At 32.1% G+C, this 26,979-nt stretch overlaps 1 protein-coding gene across 1 annotated transcript; it reads right to left on the bottom strand.

Moving 5' to 3' along the window:
* Window positions 1-7,071: 7,071 nt before the first annotated feature.
* Window positions 7,072-26,386, bottom strand: LOC140452372 (uncharacterized). The gene is made up of 7 exons (XM_072546580.1): window positions 26,010-26,386; window positions 22,376-22,811; window positions 15,690-16,547; window positions 15,390-15,553; window positions 10,004-10,172; window positions 7,808-7,990; window positions 7,072-7,746 (listed from the first exon to the last, which is right to left on the bottom strand). The coding sequence occupies exons 2-7, from the start codon at window positions 22,697-22,699 to the stop codon at window positions 7,453-7,455; spliced, it is 1,992 nt and encodes a 663-aa protein (XP_072402681.1). The 5' UTR covers window positions 22,700-22,811; window positions 26,010-26,386; the 3' UTR covers window positions 7,072-7,452.
* Between the last annotated feature and the right edge of the window lie 593 nt (window positions 26,387-26,979).

Below are 26,979 nucleotides of genomic sequence, written 5' to 3'. Positions count from 1 at the left end.
TGATACCGGCCCAACCATAACGGAGCCCCCCCGATAACTTATTCTTTCCGCAATATTACATTGAAAATATCGCTCTCCGTGTCTTCTCCAAACCCTTTCTCGGCCGTCTGGTGACCTTAGACAAAATCTGGACTCATCTGAGAACAATACATTGCTCCAATCTTCATCACTCCAGTTTTCATGTTCTCTTACAAAAGCAAGGCGAGCTCTGCGATGTTCTATGGATAGTATTGGAGATAGGGCTGGCCTTCTGGATAATAAATTACCTTCTACAAGTCTTCCACGAACTGTCCATCTGCTTACATCCATATTTCTCATTTCGCTCAGACGATTTGCCAGTTCAACTGAAGTTAGATACCGATTTCTTAAACATGATGAGACGAGAAATCGATCATCTCTTTCGGATGTTACCCTTCTACGACCTGATCCTGGTCTTCTTGTAAAGTTACCGGTGTCGCTAAAACGCCGAACTGTTCTTTGAACCGAATATCGACTAACACCCAACATTTCAGCTGCATAATATTGGCTACGACCATCTTGAACTAAAGTCACCGCCCTTGCAGCATCTGTCGGAGTTAGAGACATTTAGGAAGGATAATCAAATAAAAATATAACACGTTTTGAAAATAAAATCACTACACTATAATACATACTTATAGTATGGTTGTTGAATTAAAAACAACATTCAATAAATATCTACTTGCTTCAGACCCTTTTTGACAAAAACCTGAAATACCAATTTGTTTTAAGAAATATAAAAAGCAATATTAAAAATATTATTTTATTTCTCGTATACGAGAGTACACCTAAATTTACATACGTAATTTAATGTCTCTAAAATTATACAACTTCAAATAAATAAGAAATAAGGAATGGATCGATTTTTTTGCACCTGAGTGTATTTTAAAAAGGTCTCTCGTCACAGGTAAATGACAAGGTATATAAAACAATTGACTGCCTAGGAAATTAGAGATTTGTAATTCCCAATTTTTCTAGATCTGGTTGCCAACATGTTTCCTAACACTATAGTTTGTTAGTTCTCATCGCCCCATTCCGGTGAAGTCCCTTCAGACCACATAAGTCTATCAATCTGGACATTTTATGGATTTTTCCCCTTCACGTACCTACCAACATAATGTTCCAAAACGCTAGATATGTTATTTTTTAGTTAGTTCGTACAGTGGTAGTAGTTGAGTCTTAGTTATAGACAGTTTATAAGCCAATCAGGTTAGTAAAAAATAAGCCTTTTCTCGTCACAAGTGTATAGATGGGTTTGACAGTTGAAATGTGTAGTATGAGCTAGTACAAAAAAACTCCCACCTAGGGATTCATCAATTTTTTAGTGAAACTATTTTTGAATAAACAATCAAAACGTCGAACTAATTATTTTGCTCATAACTTAAAAACTTATCTATTTAGAGATTTAACGTCAATAGACAACTTTTCAAAAAAAAAAGATACACAAAATGAGCTACGTTTAAATAAAATTGGTTAACAAACAAAAAAGTTATTCTTTCCGGATTATTGAGATTCATTCAGTAAAATTATCTAGACTAGCCTTAGAAATTAGCTCATTTTTCAAAAAATTTTATAAACAAATTCAATTTTGCAAAAACTCTCCAACCGACCTGGCTCATCTTTTTCACACAATTCAAACACGATAAGGCTCTCAAGATCAGGTACATTTAAATAAACAAATTTTAATAAATAATAAAAAAGTTATAAACAATATTCAAAAACAGCGATTTTGTTGTTCATTTTGCAATAATTTTTTTTTGTTTATCAACTGATTTTATTGTATCTCATTTTGTGTATATTTTTTTCCTCTAGTCAAATCTCTAAATAGACAAGTTTTTAAGTTAAAAGCAAAATGAGTTTGACGTTTTGATTGTTTATTTAAAAATAGTTCCAGTAAAAAACTGATGAATCCCTAGATCTTTTTATAGTATCTCTATTACACATTTTAACTGTCAAACCCGTCAATATACTTACTTCGAGTGAAAAACTAACTTATTCGCCTATTATGGAAATGCTGATGGACAAAATAATTATAATATTAAAACGAATTTCATAAATTATAGAAAGAGATGTTCTGGTATAAAATTATTGATTTTCATATTAAACAAAATAATCAACATATGCAGTTTTCCGCTTTTGAATGATTTCGATCAGCTCACGTTCTCTACTCATTCGACGCAAAACTTCCAAGTTGATGGTGTGGGCAGTGGAAGGTATTCGCAACATTCCTCGATATACCCAAATTTCAAAGCCTCAAGTCTATTGCAGTTGCTAACTTTTAGCATCCACGCTTTAATTCTATACAAAAGTGAATTCTACACCAGGATTAAGATTTTCTTCGTCCCAGCTGCCCAGATTCTTGCTCTTGGAATGCTTAGGTATATATTTTTCGCATACATTTATATGTACTGGTTGAAATATCTTTGTTTTTTTCGATGTTAATTTTTAAACCCAATAGATCTCCTTCAGCTGCTCTTGCGCTAAGACACCGTAAACACTGCAAGCTCTCTGAACTGTCTAAAATTATAAGTGTCATGAGTATACCTTTAATTATTTATCAAGATTCCATTCACTTTTCCCACATTTTCTGTGCGCTGTTTTGGAATACTCTCTCATATTACAATGTTAAAAAGCATGGGGCTCACTATACAATATTGTCGGACTCCACGTTTAATTGTTACAGATTTTGTTTGCATATAAAACATAACAAATTTAAAATATCCAACTGAATAATTATTCGTAACAATAAATAAATTCTACATTAATAAAAGAAAAGTATACATAAATTATACCTCAATATAACCGTGTAAATGGCGTAGAGATCGAATGTAACACTCTATAAACATTTAGGTCGCGAAATTAGAATTGGTCGAGATAACCAAACCTGTGAAACTAAAAGACGAGTAAAATTAGCAAGCTTTTGCGGCTTTTGGCAAACTGAGAAACACGGCCTTTAAAACCAATATCGGTATGCCTGAAAAGGAAGGTTTTTGAACATAGCGTACTTCCGGTGTTGACTTATGGCACAGAAACATTGACACTCACTAAAAAATCTGTGAAAAAAATCAGAATAACTCAACGGGCCATAGAGAGATCGATGTTGGGGTTAACATTAAGAGATAGAGTCCCAAATGAAATTATATTAACCCATTTTAGCCCAGTGTTGCCATACGGCAACACTAATCGGGTGTCTATACAAATATTTCTTGTGTTTAAAATTTGTCTTCTGTAATACAGATGGTGCTGTAGGTCGCTTTAGGAACACGTGTTTTCTGATCTAGTTGTTTATTGTGAATTTACACATTTGCAAGAGTCGTTTGTAAACACCGAATTTTTGTGGTTACATTCAAAATGAACATCCAATTCGAGTAAGTAATATTATTTGGTTAAGTTCTATATTTATTTTTTTCAGACGGGGTTTGACTTTAGAGGAAGCTCTCTAAATAGCATATAAAGATGATTTAGATGTGGATCAGATATTTATTGAACCTTCTGAGCTAATATTCTAACAGATAAAGAGGCGGGAGGCGAAGATGATTTCGATATAAATCGATTACCAGGACGACAACTCTGTGCAAATGCTGAAGTTGTATTACATAACAACCAAATAATTGGTTATATTGGCATTGATGGTGAGGTCAACAAAAATGATGAGTCCTGTACTACACCGTGCATTGAATTAGACAAAAACTTTTCTTGGATATCTGGAGAATCAGAGGCTCCACTAAAGCATAATAAAATGATGATTCCTGATTGTAAACATGAACTGGCAATCAAGGCAAAGACCGTAAGTATACGAGTGTAGACAAACATTTTTTTGAAATTGCACTGCACCTTTTATCTCTATGCTGGATGAAAAAAAAACAACTTTTTTTTACTAAAATATTTAAGATTTAAAGGATACAAGTCTGCCGGAACTATTAGAGAGAATATAGTACCAAAGACCTGTCCTCTTACACCTTCAAAAGTTTTACGTAAAACGGGACGCAAAGGAGACTATTTTTCTTTGATTGAAAGAAATAATGGCATTATATTCATAAGGCGGTTGGACAATAAAGCAGTGACAATTGCTTCGAATGCCTATGGTCTAACGCCTTTGTCTAAAGCAAAAAGAGATTCTACAGCCGAACAAAAACATATTCAAGTACCAAGATCTTTTGCAATTAGTCAGTATAATAGTGTAATGGGTGAAACTGACCTAATGAACGAAGATGTCAGCCGATATAGGATTGTAATACATTCGAACAAATGGTGGTGGGTGATATTTACATGGTTGGTTGATGTATCGATTGCAAAAGTTTGGATTATTCATCAACTATCTGTGGCTACAAAAATGTCACAACTGGATTTCAGACGTGAAATTACAAATATATATCTATCTCGATATGGAACTCCGCATCAAGGGGATGGAAGACCAGCAACATCAAGAAATATTCCTTGAACAGAATTAATAATGATTTCAGATATGATGGAAGAGATCATCTTTTGATACCAACTTCAGAGAAAAAAAGAAAGATATCTGCAGGTGAAAGATGTTCGTCAATTATTCGTACAATGTGCAAAAAATGTAATGTTGGGTTATGTTTGGAACGTAATTTTATATTTCATAAAAAATGAGTAAAAATCTGAATAAATGTTTTTACCATGCATGTCTAGAAATTTTATGTAATAGTCTGTGCGATCTCATAAAAACCGTAAACGTAAAAATTGGTGATCGTAATCATAATTTCGAATCAGCTGAAAGCCATTCATACCTTCGTCTATCCGCTGATACAAAAGAAAAATATCTTTTTTTATTTCGATAATGGAATGGGAATTAAAAAGTCTCTAGTTTATGAGTATACATTAAATTTTGAAATTATCTTTGACAGTAAACTTGTAGCAAATTCAGAAATTTATCCAAAATATCGTACATCGCAGCATTGGCATAATATATGGAGAACTTAATTCGCGATGGAACTGGAGTTTTGGAGGTAGAGTCTCAGTAAAAGTCTCTAAAATTACTGACCTTTTTTGGTTCTTTTTTTTAGAAAATGAAGGAAAAATTGAGGTTTATAAAGCAGAAAGAATTTTAGTAAAATATAATGAAAACCCGTTTGCCGTTATTGTTGTAACATCTATTATGCAACGAGCACACAATCTTCCATTTGCAAAAGATGTTGTTTTTACAGATCACAGCTTTTTGTACTGCATTAAACCATTCGGTTTCGTTTATGTTAACCCCTTGTGGAATAGGAGCGTGCCTTTGGCAGTTATTATTACCAAAGGTCAAACAATTGAAGATTATGCTGAAGCATACCAACTGCTCAAAGGGTCGATACCAAATACCTTCGGTGGAATGGGTTATCCTAAAATATTTATTACAGATGATAATGACGCAGAAAGAAAAGCCTTAAAACGTGTTTGGCCAGCATTACAAACACTTGCATGGCGTTTTTATATATGCCAAACAATTTTACGCTGGCTGTGTGAAAAAAAAAAAAGAGGAATAGAATACCCCAAGATGAACGACAACTTTTATTCAAGACATTTTAAGCTATATTATTAGCATCGACTAATTAGAATGCCACAGTCATTTAAGATTATACTTGGAAACCAACGATTTCCGCAGTGGAAGAAATATATTACTGAATATTGGAAAAAAATGAAGATTGGTGCCTCGCTTATAGGGACGCATCAACACATGGCCACCAAACGAACAATTTCAGTGAAATAACCGTGAGGCTTTTTAAAGACATAGTTCTACATAGTAACAAAGCTTGTAATGGTATAGCTTTAATATATTTTAGCTGTACTGCCTTAGAAGAATATTATAGGAAGACAGCTTTGAAATTTTGCAAATAGTAGAGATAAAGCTCCAAGATTACTCTTTAAAAGGCAATTAGAAAAAAATAAGTATTTACAACAGGAAGATATAATTAAATTATTAAAAATTTATACAAAGTTTCTAGAGTACATTGCACGAAAGATTATCCCATATTAATACAAAAACGGCTTGGGAAAGTTTTTTAAACGCCGCAGGAAGTTTCTCGGCAAGGCGATTTTGACACAAGGCCAATATAAGAGTGCAACCAACTTCAATCAGCCGAAGAAAGTTGGGAGCTACTAGAAGGTCAAAAAGATTAGCATTTGGACGACCATCTAAAGATGAACCTTCTAAAAAAGGTTCAGAAGGCGTGACAATCTTTAATCCAACATCGCAGCAAATCAAACAAATGAAAGACATTGAATTTCGCATAAATTTTACATTTTAAACATTTAAAAATTTTTATAATTTATTTAAATATATATATATACTAAATACATATACGGAATGCTTAGATGCTTTCCGGAGGTCCCACCCTGTATAGCTATAAAAAATTGAATTCAAAATATATTTATTAGTTTAATAAAGTATACAATTTTAAAAGAAAATTCTCGCTAAACCCTAAGTCTTTTTATTAAAATTCATGTCTCCTATCTGACTACTTAAAGACAATTATTTATAAATATACGTATTTTATAATAAATATCTAATGTGTCTCTGTTTTATTCTAATTTGCATTATAAATTAAAATCAAAAAAGGTAGTTTTACTCGTAATAGAGCTGTGCCCTAAAGATCTTTGTACTATTCTGTCGTGAACACTACTTGGTCCTATTTGTTCTGCCAAGCACATAGCGTGAAATCCGCCAATTCCCATCTTGACCGTACTCTCTCAGTGGGAATTTCGCCACAGTACATTGCCATTTTCAATAGGGAATATTTTTATGGACAACAGACCCTTAGTAAACGCTGTTTTAGGAAGCTTGCTTGAAAATGAACCACTCTTACAATACGAAAAACAAAGATTTTTTACACTACCCAAAATGAATCAGGAGCTCATGTTTAAACGAACTGAATTTCATTACTGCAGAACTTCTAAATAACAGCTTATCATTAACGCTGACTACGGTTATAAAAAAACTCAAACACATAGTAAAACAGGTATTTATAAGTCAAGCATTTTATCATGTTGATGAGGATTTCAGCCTGGATTGGGAAAGTAATTGATATACAAATGTTTTAACACAGCATATTTTAAATCTATATTTTTCCTTTTTTAACATGTTTTGTTCATTGTCATAAGAATATTTCGTTATTTATGGAATGATGTAAAATATAACATAATAAATTTCTATGTATTTTATTATCGTTTAATTTAAAAAGTAAAAACAAATTGAATGATGAAATTGTTACATATTATGAGAGGTGTATACTCGTATAATAACTTAAATTAAATAGTATTTTATATGTATACTTTTCCTTACATGTTATATTTCAGAATTTTCATAAACGTTACTCTGATTAAGTCGCCGATAAAATAAATCTGACAGTATGATCAATAAAATAAAAGTCCATCTTTCTATTACAAGCAATAAGTAGGTCCTGTCGGATAAGTAGAAAAAGAAAAACACTATTCATTTGCGATATAACCCAAAAGAGATAATTCCTCTCTATCTTTTTTCCTTTTGCACTTCCCACACGATTTTGTTGAATTCCAACAAGTTTTATGATACACAGCATTGCAAACATCACAGCGGAATATATATTCAACGTCAAATGGAAATAATACCTTGGGCTTATTGCAAATTTCACATACAAATCCTTTTTGACTACACAGCCAGCAACTATAGACATGCTCTCTTCCAAACGCAACTACCTTCTCCAATTGTTGTGCTAATAAACCACTAGTCACGTCAGAAAGGTCCTAAAATAAACAATAATTAACAAATGGTCTCTCCAAAAAAAGTTATGACAAAAAGTCTTACCAAAATTGAATATTGATGAATATGTTCATACATATATTCTCTAGGCCACATTTGTTTCTGTAATTCCTCTATTACTGGCTCTCTACAAGTAAATAAATAGGCCCTCAAGAAATTAAGCTGATTCCTTAAAATTTGCAAATTCGCCATTTCTTCAACTACTCCGTAAATGTAAGGGTTTAGTACCTGAAATAATTATAATGCATTATTATTATTAAATATACAGTCGTAGAAAAAATCCTAATTAGAGTAGGCCTTGGAATAATCTTTTGTTCTTGTGGATGGTTTTTTATACAGGGTGAAACTTACTTATGGAATAAAATTATTTCTGATTTGTTTAAAAAAAAAAAACTAAAAATCGCTGGGGCCCATCGACTTTTATATATAAATATGCCCTTTTTAAACATTAATTTAAATGTATTGAATGATTCACGCAAGTTTAGCATAGTCCATTATCATTATTTTTAATGGAACACCCTGTATATTTTAATGTTTTTAAAATCTACTTACCAACATGATCTTAACAAATTATATTATGTAGGGACTATTATGAATAATGCAAGGTGAAATTTTGAAATTATGTAATTTTCGTTAAGATCTTAAATACAAAACCCAATATATTGTACTTAATTTAGAAAATTGATGTGTGTATTTAACTAATTAAAAAAAAAATACCATTATAACCCTTAAAATAATTTAAACAATACTGCATCGCTACACGCGCCTCTAAAATGTATTGGGATGGAATAACTCAGTAGTGTACGGTCTTCGCTTGGGTATAACCTATAAAAAGTAGTCATTTTCATTCATTCAAAACACGACAAGCTGATGGAGGTATTAACAAATATTGGAATAAACACATGTGATCTAAGAATTATTAGCAATCTTTACTGGTCTATCAGTACAGAGGCGGGAAAAAAAGGAAGAATGGACCAACTACATAAAAGAGCTCTTCATGGATACGAGGCCATCATTTAACACCACAAAGTATACGAATACTGGTCCTAGTATTTTAAAAGCAGAAGTAGAGAAAGCCATCAAACAAAGCAAAAATGGGAAATCTCCAGGCCCTGACCAAATACCATCAGACTGGCTCAAACTTCTAGAAGACGACAATGTCTCAAAACTAACAAAACATTTATAACCACATATACGAAACTGGAGCACTGCCACGAATATGGTTAGAGTCTACATTTATCCCACTTCCAAAAAAACCTAATACATCATCATGTAAAGACTTAGACTAATTAGTCTCATGAGTCACTCTCTCAAGCTACAACTATTACTACACATAAATCTTTAAAAATTGACAGATAGATCACACTCACATTTCTTAAGAACTACCAGTCTATTGCGACTGGTGTATCTAAATACAGAATTCTACAGTACCAGTCAATTACAACTGGTAAGCAAGCATACAAGATAATAATTGAATTTTTCGTAACCGCAGCGAAGGTGTTTGAACACTTACTCTAATTGAATTTTATTTTATGTTCTTAGTCTTTATTTTAATTTTCTGCTTGTGATTTTTTTAATCATTACTTTATACCAGCATCGGTTATAATTTCACAAATTTCCAAACGAAAATATTCCGAAACCGGTACACAGTATTGAGTTTTAGAGTAGTTCAAGAGTACTTTTGGTGTAAAATTGTATGATGTTTAAGTTCACTTGGAATTTTGATTAATAATTCTACCCTTAAAAAAGTTATGTGGTACCTATACTTGGTATGAACCTTGTAACTAGCGCCCTCTATGAGAGTGAGATATAAAAATAAATTCATGGGATGTATCAGCTTCCAAAACATATTCGTTTAAAATTCCATTACAATATTGCCAGTAGTTTTGGCAAAATCGTAAAAAATGTAATATTTTTTTTCTTCAACGGCCTTTATCTTGAAAACGGATGGCGTTACAAAAAATTTTTACTAAGCAAACCCCAATTATTTTTTAGTTTTTTACCTATCCTAGAGACGATGTTACCTTTTTTGAAAAAACCTGTATAATATACGTATTTATCTAGAAAGCTTGTTAAGTGCACGTTTTAATAAAATCTAAAAAGACATTTTTAAAACCAAGCTTTTAGTAAAAATCTAAGTCTAAAACATGAAAAATATACTTTTAACACTAACTTGATGTTACTATTGCTCATTTGATGGTGTTAATGGCTAATGGTACATAAAAAAAACAATTAACTCACTTTAAAATCAATAATGGGATGATCCTTAACCTCGTTTAAGTAATTTATTCCTTTTTTGGATATCTGATAGGCTTTGAAGTCCCAATTGTGAATTATTCTAGCAGGAATTTGAACTAGTTCAGTACTCATACAAATATCACAAAAATAATCACCAGTAAAGGCACAAACTCTGAAAAATTAAGAAAATAATAAACGAACTGTAGGTTTGATATACATAGATTTAAATTTATGTGCAATATATTAATTTATTTTGTTTTTTTAGGATGTTTCTCTATTTTCAGCTGTTTATATCTATATTAATAAAAATATAATAGTAGAATAAAATAAAATAATATAAAATAAAATAGAAGAGAATACAATAAAATTAAATTAAAATATAATAAATTCGAATAAAATTAAATAAAGTAGAATAAAATAATATAAAATAAAATAAAATAAAGTAAACTAAAATAAATTAGAATAAAATTGAATAAATTAGAATAAAATAGAAGAAAATAGAATATTATAAAATAAATTAAAATTGAATAAAATAGAATAGAGTAAAATAGAATAGAATACAATAAAATAGAATAAAATACAATAAAATTAAATTAAAATAAAATAAAATTAATTGGAATAAAATGAAATAAAGTAGAATAAAATAAAATAAAATATAATAAAATCAAATCTTAAATTTGACGAATATTGTGAGACCCGCAGTATGCTGCATTGTTCTTGAGGAATTTGTGGTAAGAGAATCGATTTTAGATTTCATTGATGATGGTTAAAAGTACTTTGCTCGCGTGTGATATGAATGCTACTGTACGGTAGTTACTGCAATCTGTCGGTGAACCTTTTTTATATATGACAATAAATGTGAGTTTACCCCAGTCATTTGGGCACTCCGGTATTCCACATCTCATTGCAAATTCTAAGCATTACTTCCGTCCCTAATTCTCCCATTTCTTTAAGTGTTTCAGCTGTTATTCCATCTTCTCCTTCTGCTTTTCTGAATTTATTTACAAAGTTATTTACAAATATAGAAGGTATGCTTCACATTTTAATACTAGTTAAAAATATACAAATATATATATATTTATTTTAAATTTAAAACACGCTTTACTTCCTCGTTACAAGAATACAAAGTTGTTTTGTGTTATACAGGGTATCTAAAAAATTATAACAGCATCGACCTGTTGTAGCGATAGTTTTTAAATGATTGTTAAAATTCAAAAAAATGGTTATTTTACTAATTTTATAATTTACTATTTTACTAATACTTTTTAAATCTAATACAGAGTGAGTCAAAACACAAATTTATTAATTGATCAGTATTTCTACATGCATCAAACTCATTTCGAACACCTACAATGAAAATAACAATTTCTTTATTTTATTTTTTGTGTATTGTAAGATATTTTTAAACAGTAAAGTAAATCACAATAATAAATTTAATTCATGAAATACATCTTTATCCACTACAATTTAAAATATCACCACAACTGTTAAGTGTAGGCATAGGAAATACTTGACAAATTAAACTACATTAACTTTAGTTTATGATAGAAATATAAAATACAGGGTGATTTAGAAATACTGAGCAAATAATAAATTTGAGTTTTGACTTACCCTGTATTAGATTTAAAAAGTATCTATTAAAAAATTAAAATCAATAATGCTTATGAATTTAGAGCATTATTTAAAAACTATGACTATAACTGGACGTTGCTTTTGTACCATTTTTCAATTATAAAAAGCGTTAAACTTTTTCAATTAAAAAACTAAAAATGTTTCAATTATTCAGGGCGTTTGGTGAGGTTGAGGTTAAAGCAAACATTGCAAAATGTACTACACAAAAATGTTGTTTTTATTGTAAAAAACAAGTTGTAGATGCTGCGACTTGTAGCATTTGCATGAGAAATTACTACCACCATAATAGTTGGGCTAGGAAATCCGGTGCAATTAAAGGAAATACAGTCAAATGTGTTCAATGTGCAAAAAGTGAGGGTAAGTCAGCAGAAAATCAAATTTCATCGTTGAAACCAAATGAAATCATCTAGTTTCAAAAATCTTTTCAGAGGACTGAAGAATCTATGGCTTTCTTAAGAAGTAAAATTGATTCTCTCATGTTGGACAAAGTGTAGCACAAGAACTGCGAGATATGGAGAAAGGAAATATCCAATTAAAAACCAAAGACATACCTACAGCTAGAGAAAAGAATCTGCTAATTATAAATTAAATACTATTCCTGTAGCCTGGAGATTCGTGGAACCCAAATTAAAAATGAAGATCCTAAAGAGGTTCTAATGGAAATTGCTAATGATATTTTATTATGTAATTTGACTTGTCATGATGTGTGAGACTGTTACAACCAGGAAATCAAAATGGATCAGTAATTGTTGCAAAATGGAGGTCCGAGATATTAAAACAAAAGTTATTAATGCAAGAAAAAATCGTAATATAGACTCAAATGTGATATGTTGTATTAAGACAAAAGTAACCTTTCAAACACAAATATAGCCAATTTCTATTCATAATGAAGATATAATAAAGAAATTAATGTAGGAATAAAATTAGTAGTTACATCACGATACACTTACTTGTAAGTGTATTGTAACATTAAATATGGGAGATGTAATTAATTGTAGTGTCTGAACATTGGTTGAGAGCTGGTGAAGAGCCATATTTTAATGTGAATGAATATAATGCAGTGTATATGTGTAGGGCTAGGGAAAAGGACGGTGGAGGCGTAGGGATATGTATTAAAGACTTTTATGATTATTCTGAAGTGTATAGGTATAACACAAAATGTTCAGTACTTTTCTTAGAGATTGATAGGTATTCGATAGTGGGAGGAGAATACAGACCTCATAATTTCCTTCATTGCTCTTTTGGGAGTAGTGGATATGTCTTTAAACATGTTTATGAACAGAACAATACAAACCTGGATATTTGGCGACTTTAATATAGACTTGATCCAAGAGATGTGATCCATATCACAAAAATTAAAAAGTTAAACAATCACTTCCAATGGTTTTACAATATTGAATAAAACTGTTCCTATGATAACTAACTACCACTCAGCTACTTGTATTGATTATATAGTGACCAACACCTTAAATTATGATGCTAAGCTTTGTATAGTGGATAAAGGTTTAGGTGATCACCAAATCCAGTTATTAAAATTTAAAAAGTTATATCAAGTAAATCTTATTTATTTTTTTTTTAACGGATTGATTACGGCTGTCGCCGCTTCTACGTCAATTTCCATCTTTTTCTGTCATATGCAGTTGCCTCTTCTAAGTCTCTTGCCGCCATTGCTTTATCAATATCGTTGCGCCAACTTCTCCGTGGTCGTCCTCTCTTTCTTCTTTCAGGAGGGATCCATTCCAGTACTCTTCTAGGCCATCTGTACTCTGGCATTCTTTTAACATGTCCGAACCAGATTAATTGTTTTCTTTCTATGTCACCATTGATATTTCGCTCCATTTTCATTTAGTTTCTTATTTGTTCGTTTCTAACTCTCTCCAGTTTCGATCTATCGCAGCTTAGTCTCAGATAATCCATTTCTGTCGTCATAAGTTTGTTTCTATTAGCTTTGGTGACGTCCCATACTTCCCGTAAAGTGTAATACTTTGGACTATACTACCGTAAATGTGTTTTTGGTTTCTGGTCGAATTGTTTTTTGCCAGAGAAGAGAGTTTAAGGCGCGGGTCGCTGCTCTGCCCTTGTTTACTCTTTCTCTGATTTCATCTGCGCTATTTCCCTTCTTGTTGAAAATGAAAATCTGTTCCCACTGAGAGATATTTACATTTTGTCATATTCATGTTTAGACCTGCCACCTCATATTCTTCTTGCAGTTTTCTTACCATATAGCTAAGATCGTAGCTGTCTTCGGCAATTACTACCTGGTCATCCGCAAAGAAAAGTGTATATAACGTGTTTTCTTCCACCGTTATTCCCATGTTTCTACATTTTTTTACCCATTTCACTAAGGATCTGTCCAAATATATTTTAAATAAGGTGGGTGACAGACAGCAGCCTTGTCTTAGTCCCTTTGTTATTTGAAAAGGAGAGGTGATTTCTTGTCCCATTTTAAGTCTTGCAAAGTTTTGTTCGTAGTATTTTTGAGTGGCGTTAATAAGAATTGGGTTTATTTTCAAGTTACCCATTTCTATCCATGGTTGCGAGATTGGTACACTTCTTCTTCTACGGCACTACAGCCCAAAATGAGCCTTGGCCTCCTTTATTTTTTGCCTCCACCCTTGTCTGTCTGTGGCTGCTCTTCTCCATACACGGACTCCTAAAAGTGCTTGTGCGTCGCTGCTTACTGTGTCTTCCCAGCGCTCTCTTGGCTTTCCAACTGGTCTCTTTCCCTGCATTCTGGCGTTCAGTGCTCGTTTTGGTAGCCTATCCTCTCCCATTCGTATCACATGTCCGGCCCATTGCAATCTTTGTATTCTAATGAAGTCTGACAGGGGTGTTTCCTTATACAGTTGATAGAGCTCGTTGTTATATCGAATTCTGAAGATTCCGTTTTCCCTCACAGGTCCTAGTATTCTCCTCAGTACTTTTCTTTCGAATGTGTCGAGTTTGTTTTTGGATGTTTCTTTCAGGACCCATGCTTCGCTGCCATAACATGCTATTGGCCGAATTAAAGTTTTATAGATTCTCATCTTTGTATTTCGGTGGACACTTTTAGACCGAAATATATGGGAGAGGGCAAAATAAGCTTTGTTTGCCTGCGTTATCCTTTTTCGTATTTCTCCATCCTCTGCTCCATCGGCATATATTTCTACTCCCAGGTATGTAAACTTTCCAACCGTTTCAATGTCATCTTCATGCATAATGTTTTGTGGGATTATATTTCTTCTCGTCTGTACCATTATTTTTGTTTTTTCTGTGTTAATTTCCAGACCTAGCCTTTTCGTTTGTGTTTTTAACTCTGCGTATGCTTCCTGTGCTCCTGTTGATGTTGAGATTGGTACACTGTCATATGCTTTTTCCAAATCTATTAAAGATATATGGGTTTCTCTATTTCTCTGCACTCGTTTTTCCATTGCAATTTTTAATGTGAAAATATTATCCGTGGTGGAGCGTCCGGCCCTAAATCCCGCTTGTTCTTCGGGTTGTTTTTCTTTAATATCATTTTCTATCAGATTTCGTAGTACTTTTGAGTATAGTCGGCCTATCACGTAAATCTACCGACAAATATTATATGGTAACAAATATAAACAAAAAACAGTTTAAGTCAAATAAACACTCTCGGAAATCAAATCTGGAGTGAACCCAATTTATTGTGTGACGAAATCATAAGAATTCACTTAAACAACCTTAGTACAAAACCAATGAAAACCAATTGTTTTTCTTTTATTTGTTACCATTTATTTTATTTTATATTACTTACTTTGGCTTAGTGTCTAATGCTATAGATTTTCTACAATCGGCACATTCATAATTCTGTAAATCCAATCCCTTTTCTTGTGCAATCTTTCCTACTTGTAAAGCAAAACTTACTTCTGGTCTGGTCGCCGGATTGAATGTTATAACAGTAGGCTCTTTTGGTTCAACCTGGAAACAAAGATGTATTATTAACAAGAAACTGTATTTATTCGTTCTCACATGTTTGTATTAACATGTTTTCCTTTTAACAGTAAAAATTTGGAAATCTAATATGAAAATGCTGGTAAATTTGTAAAATTCTTACCGTAATTTCTTTTGGCTCTTCGTTTTTATCTCCCAATTTCTGCCAAACATCTCGAAAATCAGGAGTTTTAATGAAGGCACCGCTAAGCATGTTGTAACTTTCAATAAGAGCATTAAAACTAGTCTCCATAGATTTTGGTTCTTCTTTAACAAGTTTTTCTTGACATTCATCATTTGTCGCTTCAGGTTCAGTACTCTCAGGCAACTGAGTTTCATCAAATGACCAACCAGTTCTTTTACTTAAAGAATTACCAACAGTATAATTAATATTATTCAAGTCACTGTTTCTGTCATGATCGGAACCAGACACAGACCTCAAATCATCAAAAGATTGAGAATTGCTCGTCTGGTCCTTATCTTTAGCTAAAATAATTTTTAGAACTTCATCTTCAGATAAAGACACAATTTGTCGCAACCCTGAACTCTGAGAATTATAGGACATTACAGAACATATGGAAGCTGTATCAGAACTGTTTTCGAAGTTAGACTGAGTTTTCATTGACTCTGTTATGGATATACTCTGAGCTACATCATCACAGGGTGCAACTGGACAGGATTTTAAAGTCGGAGACCAAATACCTGATAAGATTAGACTCGGTAGTGGCCACGTATTTAGTAAACTGGAGTTAAATGGCAAAGTAAAACTTTTGAATGCTTCCACGCCTTCTATTAATCGCTGTGCTACATCTAAAAGTTCTCCATCTCTCACATATGCGTTAACTTTGTAGTATGATTTTAAAGAAGAAGAATCCTGTCGAATGCTCATTAAGTACGAAGAAAGCAGGCAATCGTTCAAAGCTAGACGTATCCAGACGCGGCATTGACCCACCTCTGTGGTAATTTGCGATAAATTTGTAATCTAAAACAGTAAATGAACTATTGATAGCAACACCAGAATCTAACGCCAAAGTATTATCGTATTATCAAAGTATTCCTTTTACAGAGGAATAAAAATAATAATTAAACATATCACATTATTCAATAAGTCCCGCCTAACTAATAAAACATCTTTTATACAAAATTCACCTTTTTTTATTTATTTAGAATTACTGCATTAATCATAAAAAACTAGCTGAGAGAGAGGGAAATATACTTTATTGATACTAAGCTCAGATGTAAGTTAGTGGTTGAAAACAACCCCATAGAACAGGTGATGCAATTCAGATATCTCTCTCTCTCTCTCTCCAATGGCGCTGCAGCCCAAATCGGGCCTTGGCCTCCTCCAAACTATGCCTCCAACCTTGTCGGTGCCGCGCCGATCTTCTCCAGGTTCTCACGTCTAGCAAATTTTGCGCGTCCGCTGCCACTTCATCCTCCCATCTTTTCCGTGGCCTTCCTTTTGGTCTTGCGCCATGCATTTTACTTTAATTCAGATATCTGGGCATAGATATATCAAGCACACACGACCCGGTAAAGGAACTAAGGAGTCAGATCAACAAAGCATCCGCATTGTCCGGATGTCTGCGGGAGATAGTCTGGTCAAATCCGTATATGCGCACAGATAGTAAAATCAGAATCTACAAGACTTACATACGACCGATCATGACATATGGCGTAGAAGTACGGGAAAATACCAACAAAACGAAACAGATGCTAAGGGTTGCCGAAATGAAAACCCTAAGAACAATAGTGGACAAAACAAGAAGAGACAGGGTGAGAAATACGTACGTTAGAGAGCAGTGCAAAATTCAAGATATTGTAAGATGGGGAAGGCAGCTTAAGAGGATGTGGTACAATCATGTAAGACGAATGGATGAGAATCTTCTTCTTCTTCTGATGGCGCTACAACCCTTTGTGAGTCTTGGCCTGCTTAACAATGTTCTTCCATTCTGCCCTGTCGGATACTTTCCTTCGCCACTGCCTGATGTTCATGGTTTTAAGATCCCTCTCTACGTCGTCTATCCATCTTTTACGGGGCCTTCCTCTTGTTCTGTTTCCTTGGGGCTTCCATCTCTGGACTACTTTTACAGCTCGATTATCTGGCATTCTTTCTAGGTGACCAAGCCAGTTTAGTCTTTGTGACTTTACAAATCTGACAATATCTGCGCTCTGCATTAGTTCATCCAGCTCGTGGTTCATTTTAATTCTCCACGAACTATCGCTGCATTGGGTTGGTCCAAATATCTTCCTTAGTATTTTGCGCTCAAATATTCTCAGTTGATTTTCATCAGTGGTTAAGAGGGTCCACGTTTCACATCCATATGTGACCACAATGGATGAGAATAGACTCCCAAAAATTGCCCTAGAAAACAACCCGCCCGGTTGAAGACCTCCCGGAAGACCACCTAAAAGATGGAGGGATAGTTGGCAATCTACCTCCCAGGAAATTAACCAGAGGCAGCTTCAGAATTAAACAGACCGAAAGATCTCCAAGAAATAGAAGAAGAAGATACTAAGTACCAAAAGGCCATGGACCGAAGTCTTTCAGTCGATTTATAGAATTAGTATGGATACATAAAATTATTTTTTTAAGACTAAATATAATAAAATAGTTAAAAAATATTGGTAATTACAATATTGTCAGACTAATAAGTTAGTACCATGGAAGGAAATGTTTATTATCTTGACATGTAAAGGATTTCTTCAAATAGAGTTCTCTCTGGATATATACGGTGAGTGTCTTCAGGTATCTGCATAACGTGAGGCTCAATCAATTTCATGTTTTTTTCTTTAATAGAGAAATATTTATACAAATTATTGAATCTCTCATTTATATTTTCTTTTCCAGTTTTGCTGTAAAGTGGTATATTTGATGGATTATGAAGGAGGTTATCAGAATGACGCATCCTAGTAATTTGTGTAAGGTTGACTGTTTCACCCACTTTTATATTATTTTTAACAGGACCTTTACAATTATAAAAAACTGTTAGAACCATATTCCACCATGGGTCTGCAAATCAATTAATTCACTCATTCTTGTGTGTTACGCTTGTAAAATGTTTTGCTCTATACTTTGTTTTAAGTTAAGAAAATAACATTGCGCTTATGGAGATCATTGTTGCCAAAACTCTCAGGCACGTATTGCTATTAGATTGTCGATATATAATTCATTCTAATCAGAGCCGTATTCAGCACTGTGTAGTTGTAGTTAATTAATTTCACTAATAAAAGGATATGCATAGTTGAATACAAAACAATGCATTATAAATACTTGTCTCTTTAATTGACAGATACAGGTATGTAATTATTATAGGTCTAATAAAAATAGTTAAATTTTACTATTGTTTAACATTACATATTTATTAACGCTTTGGATAAGATGTAACTAAAAAAAAAAACAAGTACAGCTTTAATTTTATTTTCATGTAAGTAATAATAACAATTACATACATAAAAATTTTTCCTTGTATACAGGGTGAATCACCACTATCGGAACGGAAGATTAAAGCGAAAGAGTAAAAAAATTTAAAAAATTTTAAATTATTAGTTTGTAATTTGATAAAAGCTACATTTTAAAATTATTTTGAAATACACATTGTCTCCCAATAAATTTCGGCGTATCCAAGTTATATTTTATCTTCTTATTCTTCTTCCTCTTAACAAGCAATCCTGCTTGTTCATTGGCGGATTGATACATCTATGGAAGGTTATCACTTGGGAATATGTTCCATTAATTTTGACTATACTACTGCGTCTTTTTAGAAAATCGGTAACAATTGTTGAGGATTGTTAAGATTGAAGATTGTTAATTGAAAGAGGATGGATTGTTAATGATTTTTTCTTAAACCCAAACTGGTGTGCTGGAATATGTTAATAATTTTCTCAAAAATTGGACGGTAATTTGTGCTTAGTATTAGGTTTACGAATAATTATTACAATAGCCGTCTTCCATTCATCAGGGAAGAAATTATTCATCATCCAATAGTCACAGATGCTCCTTATTTCCTTATGAATGACAGGATCTAGGTGTTTAATGATTTTACAGTTAATGGAATCTTTGCCTGGAGCTGATTTTTTCCTTATATAAATCTTCGTCATATTCATCTTCTGTGATGAACCGAAAGGCATTCTGATTACGATCGTTCTCATAAAAATTTCCAAACCAATTATCCACGTCATCTAAGGTATCTCTATTAAAATCATTGTCCTCACTAAATTCGTATGTTGCTTCAAGGAACTTTGCAAAAGCATTACATTTTTCTTCGTCCTTACTATATGACTGGCCATCATATACTGGATTTTTAAAATTTGTTGTCTAAATGATTTATATTTGGATAGTTTTTTTATTTCATTTCAGTATATTTTACACTTCATGCAGCTTATACCTACTCTTACATGCTAGGATCCATTTATGTTGTATATAAGTTTGTGGATATCTTTGTTTAGTTCGTTAAATTGTGATTTTAATTCACATGCATCATTGATTTGGATCTCCTGAGTAACTCTCACTTTAATTTAATTAGAGATCAAATGAAGGGTGGAAGATTTGAATTAAAATGTGATTTATTTTGCTGAGGTGAGTTTTCTACTATTCATTTAGACAAGTGTTGAAATTTTTAATGTACTTTGGACAAATGTTATGTCTTACATTTAAAAATGCCTTCATTCTACTATTTACATTTTGCTCTGTTAGGCAGCTTAACTTCATTAATATTATTAGCATCAAGCTGTACATTAAAATCAAATTGAGAGCCAGATGGTCACTTCCCAGATCTGGAGTTTCAAGCACATTTGTGATAGTATTTAAGTATAATATTTTTAGAACATAGTAATATATCCGGAGGTGTCCTTGGTTTATATGCCATGATAAACATGGGAGATGTAGGTAATTGGAATTTTGAAGGAAACATGTGATTTGCTTCAAACGTGGGGAGTTGACTTTGGATTAAAATCGCCAATGATTATTGAATTATCATAAAGGGTGCTTTAGTGATGTGATAAAATTTAGAGTCTTTGAAGGGGAATGAAACGTGGATGCAGTTATTGGGGGGTTGTTTATTCTTGGAGGGTTTCTGCAATATGATCATGATACATCATTGATAAATGTATTCGGCTTGTACCAGTAATTTCTGATGGAATTTCATAGGATTTTTTGTTCATGGACTTTATGCGTTAGTTGGTCTGTTAGGATATTTAGGTGACCATGCTTGGTGGTCTTCGGCATTGCATGACAAACATTTCTCCTGAAGAGGAGAGGTGCACATTTGTGTTGGATGTTTTCCTTGGCATTTCCTACTTATTAACATGATGCAGTTGTCAGCAGAGTGGATAGATAATGAGCATGGGAGAAAATGATTCAATTATTCTAATCAGAGGTGTAAGTTTCTCGGTTTTTCTTGATGGAATTATTTTGCAGTATCTGTGGTTTATCCCATTAATTGTAAGGTGGTCTTTTATATGGGCATCTTCAATATCCAATTCTACTGATCATATGACACTGGCGAAAGTTGTGTTGTATGATTTATTAGGTGTTGATTGATTTTAGTGAGAATTTGTTTCTTGCTTTATCTGCAAGCAGGCCACATTGCCTCACACTGTTCGAATCATCCCCAAACTAGTGTAATAACAATCGACCAATCAACAATATCTGAAGACACTAGTATACATTCTACAAACAATCAACAAAATACCGAAGACTGCAATGTGGAACCTACTCAAAACACAACGGAACTAGATCAGCCAATCAGCTCCCTCCTCTACAAATAAACGGGGATACTCTGAAGTTCAAACCAGTTATACCGATAGTAACTCCAGAACTAGTTCTGATATGATGCCTCCCCATAAAATAAATACCAAAAAACCAAAAAAGAAACAAAGGGTGAGCTCTCCTTCCCAAAACGCTCCCACTGAAACTGCAAAACAGCCTATTAAAGATATATACCATCAATTCCCCCAAATTTTTTCCATTTCTTCTGATAACATGATCGCATTTATAGAAAATACTACTCTGTTTCTTTCAGTGGAAATGAATCCGCAGATATTGCAGCAAGAAAGGCAAAGGCAAGTTGTTTTGACTTATGCCTAGAAAAATATCAACTTCATCACGATCTAACAGCAACTATGGAATGGACAAAACACAAAACTGACGAGGAGGATATCTCAAGAATTCCGAAAATCCACCTGCTTGCGAACATTGTGATTCTCATCGCCTTAGAGTAGAACACTTATTCATATAGTGTAGTTATTATAGATTTTATAGACTAGCACATAATATAAACAATAACCTCAAGCAGAATTCACCAAACATGTATAGTGTATAATTGACTTTTTAAAAGATTGCAGATTATCATCTTATATAACAGATATTATAATAGATTATAATGATTTGTGATGTAAGAGACTGTATTTAATTAACTCCAATGTGACTTACTGTATTTAACTTAAATGTAATACAACAGACATTTTTGTACCCATGTCAATGGCCATAGCTGTCGAGACACGTTAATTTCAATATAAAAAAATTAAAAATAACATAATAATTAAAGATGTTTTAGTTTATTTTTCTCAAAAGTTATATTTCAAGAAAAGTAGTTAAGATTTATTGCATATATCACATTTGACCTATGTTTGCACCATGTAAACCTGGGTGGTGCTATTTATGTCAGGCCTGAGACTTATTGAGCAATATGGCATATATAAATGGGATGAAAAATTATATTCGGCAATTATTGTTAAATATGACAAAGATTTGACTTAGTCAATGTAGTATACTGAGTGTGTGAAAGTTAAATGAGGAGAAATTCTTACCTGTTCAATGATTTGTCTATGAGAAATAACCAATAGAGGGGCCCAAAAGCTTGGTTCTGGTTGTTCGTCTACATCAGCTAGAGCTTTCTTAAATCTATGAATCAAAGTATCTCTTAATCCATGTAGGAAGATGGCTTCAATTGCTGTACACAATGTAGTTGCTGCTTCTGTAGTCGAATACTCTGAAAGATTAGGAGATTTGTTTTCTTCAACTCCAGCATAATGTATTTCCTTGCAGCTGTCTGACAGTTGTCTGGTTATTGACTTTTTTATAATGTCATCCTTATTATTTGATAAACGTACACTTTTAAGAAGTTTATTCATATTTAAAATCCAACTACTAAGTATCTCAAATTAAAGATAAATAAAGCAATTACTATATCTTGACAGGCTCCTCCTCCTCTCACTATGTAGAAAGTTCCAGATTCTGACAAATCTACAACATTAGATGTACTATTGTTAGTCTTTCAATAACCACTATCAAATGTAGAATGTACTACTATTGAAGTTTTATTTGTACATTTTTATTAAGTTATTTAGTGTTTACTTGTAACATGTTTGGAAAATCAAAATTGGTGATCTAAACGTTGGAACGAAACTGAATAATATATTAGATGACTTTAAGATAGAAAATACTCAACCACAGCTGTAGATGTTCAATTTAGGTGTGACAAACGCTCTGGAACATATGTCAAACAGCAATTAGAACAAGAAATTACTTGTGAAAACAAGTTGTTAGAACCAGAATAATTAAGTTTCTAAAATCTTGTCTTCAAATAGAACAAGTAAAAAATGTTTTGTTTATATAAGTGAGCTCTGGCTTTTGTGTAAACTCCTAATTTAAGTTTAATTTTATTCCTATGGTTTATTTTGAATGATGTTCAATTATGGTGTGAGGTAGCATATGTTAGGGTCACCTAAAAGTTGGTGGCCATTGATAGACGAAATTGTAACTGCAGACTGGTACATTACTAAAATTCTGAAAGACCTTGTGGCCGTTTAAGCCAAGATATCAGAAAAAAATTAATATGTATGGGACATGCTAGGGACAAGACTAATGTAAAGGATTTCAGTTATTTAAAACATTGATGAAGTGAGAACTTCCCTAATTGAAATATAGCACAGGTTGCTTAAGCAATGATCAACAATGACATATGTTTGAATAATGAACCAAAATTACAAAATTTTTAAAAAGTATGTTTATTTGTAACAAATGTATCTAATCATAGAAAAAATGCTCTTATGTTTACTGATTAAGTTTTAAAAAAGGAGTATAAAGGTTTTATACACAACATTTACTTGTGTTACACCAATTGTAATTACAGGTTATGATTGAAGGAATGATAAAAAGTAGTCATCAGCTAACCTAGTCTTTAATTGCATAAAATATGCTGTTTCATGAGGATATTGTGGACATGTTTCTTTCAATTGTATTTACATGCTTCCTCAAAGCCTAAGACATGGTCAACTTACTAAAAAATATTTCCTTTGCAGACACCAATAACTGTTCATCTTTGTTTTTTTTTTAAATACAGTAAAATCTCTACAGTAGAACCTCTTTAAGTCAAACCTCAATAAATTGAAAACCTCTAAAATCTGCTATTTCAAAGTAATGCAAAAGATGGCGAATTGTAGAATTTCCAGGCTTTGAGGAGTGCTTACTTAAACGGTTTGAGCAGTGTTGGGAGTCAAAATTTCACTGTTAGTGGACACTGTTACAAGAAAAGTCTGAAATCTACTCTTAATAATTGAGAGTTGCTAATTTCAGGGCCAGTAATGGGTGGCTACAAAAAATTAAAGGAAGACATGAAATTGCTTTTAAAATAGTTTGTGGATAAAGTGCCAATGTCAACATTGACATCTGTAACAAATTGAAAAGTGAATTGCTAGATTTGTTGTATGGTTACGAATTGACAATATCTTCAATGCTGACGAAATAGGACTGTTTTTAAATGTCTTCCTGATAAGACTCTAAGTTTCAAAAATGATAAATAAAAAAGCAGTTAACATCCAATATCTGCCTGCCAATCTTCTTCTTCATGTGTCATATCAGAGCTATCTGGGTTGGCAATCGCCACTGCGAAGACTTCTTGATCTTCTACCACATGGAATAATTGTCCTGCATTTGATATTTGAGTCCATTCACAAACATTTTTTAAATAAAGTAACCTGTTTTCTTCCTACAGCTCTAAGGCATTCTATTTTAACTTTAAGGATCAGGTGAAATATTCTATATCTATTTCCCCTCACTATATGTCCCAGATAAGACATTTTCTGTTGTTTAACAGACTTTAGCAATTCTCTATCTTTGTTGACCCTCCTTAGTTTTTCTTGCTGCCAGCCAATACCACATCAAAATTACAGTCTATGGATCAAGGTATGTATCACTAAAAAGTCAGACAGAAGTAAACAGAAGAAGCTGAAACCAAAGATATTTTTATTCCACTATTGCAGAATAGAATACAGTGATATCTACATCTGGAATATCCTTGAAGGGCTTTATTATGTGTAATGATGGAGTTATCACTGATGGGACATTATCTGATGACAAAATTATCAATTCAATAGCTTAGAAAACTAATACTAATTTAAGATAACATAGAAGACTTAAATAATACTACATGCACTCCATGGGTTTCCATAGGAGAGGTCAGAAGAGCATTGAATACTTAACGGAATTTTATAGAACAAACCAGCAACTTTCAAAAACAAGAATGTTCTGCTCTTTATACCTTAGACAATGCTATACATACAGAACAACTAAACAATCTAAAAGCAAAAAAATGCGACTTTTTTTAATGCCAAAATTTTTATTTTATGGATGTTTTGAAATAATGTTGATTTATAATAAATAAATGAATTTTTATTTATTTCACCTCTCTAACTCAAAATTAATACAAATTAATCTAAAACTCTTTATGCTGAAACCCTCAATAAGTTAAAAATTCTATAACTCAAATTTTTTAGCATCTCCCTTGATGTTCGACTCATTAAGGTTCTACTGTAATTCATAAACTAATTTTCACCCTTTAAAGGTGTTTCTTTAAAGTGTTTATATTTTAGACTTTTATAACAATAATAACAGTTCCCTATCCTGTCTCCTTTCGGAGTTCTTTACTATATTTTTGTTTTTCTACCAGATAATGAAACTTAAATATTTTTGTAGAATATTTCCTCTCATAATTTAGAAATAACCTGAGAAAAGAATGATTTGGTAGTATAATTTGTTTTGTTATTGTCTTGTAACCAGAGATAAAGATCTATTTAATAGTCTAATTTAATCTAATAATAGAGATAAAGATTAATCCATTTTTGATTTTTTTAGATAAGAGTAAAGAAAATATATAAAATTCATAGGATAATTTGAGTTTAAATTTGTAGAATATCAAAATCATTTATTTATGGAATATGTCATACAAACTATTTTTAAAGGCATGAAATTGCATGTCATTTATTTATTGCAAAATTGGGTAAATACACAATGTTTGTTATTATGTATCGTTTTTAAGGAATATTAATTTCCTATTTTGATTTTCCAATGTTTAAATATTAAAATTCTTGTTATACAGCAGGATTTACAGTACTTAGGTATAAATTAAAATGCTGACAATGAAAATATGGTTAATTACATTACCTTAAATATAATGTATAAATTCCTAATGGACATTAATTTGATTAAATGAAAAACGACAGAAGCAAGATTAAACATGGACTTGAATTGTCCCTTTATATTTTCTTCAGCAACTAATGGGTTACGCCAAATTAGACAAAATTGTACCATATTCTACTACTAAAAACTATTGTGGGAGTTTTATATTTATATCTAAAAATTGAATGTTACTCTTGTTATATATTTATGACATCAAATTTGACTTTGACACTTCGCATGATTGGCACTTGACCAAAGTGGTTTTGCAAAATAAATATAAAAATTTGAGTAAATAAATAAACAACAGAAGCTTTCCTTGATCTCTCTAAAGTATGATTATCTATTATGTTGAAAATATTACTTTGACTTTTTTATACTTTAATTATCATTGCAAAAATAAGCTGTCATTTTTCCATATATTTATGCCTTTGATACGTCTTGTACCGCCATCTACAAACTACAAACCTAATTAGTAAAAATTGTTTTGTATTGCATTGAGTTCTAGCAGATTTCCTCCGTAGAGGAATGAATATCCTTTTGTACGAAATTTGAATTCATTATTACGAAACAATTATATTTATATTATTGATGGGCACGTTTGTAATATTATATTTTCATGTTTGAAATATCTTTCATTACCTATGTTGTTTCTTACAACACTCTCATTTAGACCTCCTGCTAATCTTATTTTTTTCCTGTATTTTCGAATTCTAATTGGAATATCATTTATCAAATATATTAGTTTTATTTTCCTTTTTTTATTGTTGTATACGCTATAGTTAGTTATATCCTATACTATTAATTGTTTCGTTTACATATATTTCCCCAATGATCTTTTTTGTTTTTTATTATGAGACATATCATTATTCTGCAGAAACTTCCAAAGAATCGAGTATTGGTCTAGTGAATTGTCCAACAAAACTATATGCAAATAGTCAAAAACATGACAGGTACA

The sequence above is a fragment of the Diabrotica undecimpunctata genome, chromosome 10 (assembly GCF_040954645.1).
Source record: "Diabrotica undecimpunctata isolate CICGRU chromosome 10, icDiaUnde3, whole genome shotgun sequence".
NCBI classification, from domain to species: Eukaryota; Metazoa; Arthropoda; class Insecta; order Coleoptera; family Chrysomelidae; genus Diabrotica; species Diabrotica undecimpunctata.
The sequence above is the reverse complement of the archived record's forward strand: the minus strand, read 5'-3'. Positions and strand labels throughout refer to the sequence as shown.

Coding starts and splice junctions, on each gene's coding strand:
- LOC140452372 (XM_072546580.1), bottom strand. CDS start 22,699: ATGAATAAACTTCTTAAAAGTGTACGTTTATCAAATAATAAGGATGAC. Junction 16,548..22,375: donor ATAGACAAATCATTGAACAG/GTAAGAATTTCT, acceptor TTACTGTTTTAG/ATTACAAATTTATCGCAAAT. Junction 7,747..7,807: donor TTCATCAATATTCAATTTTG/GTAAGACTTTTT, acceptor TGTTTATTTTAG/GACCTTTCTGACGTGACTAG.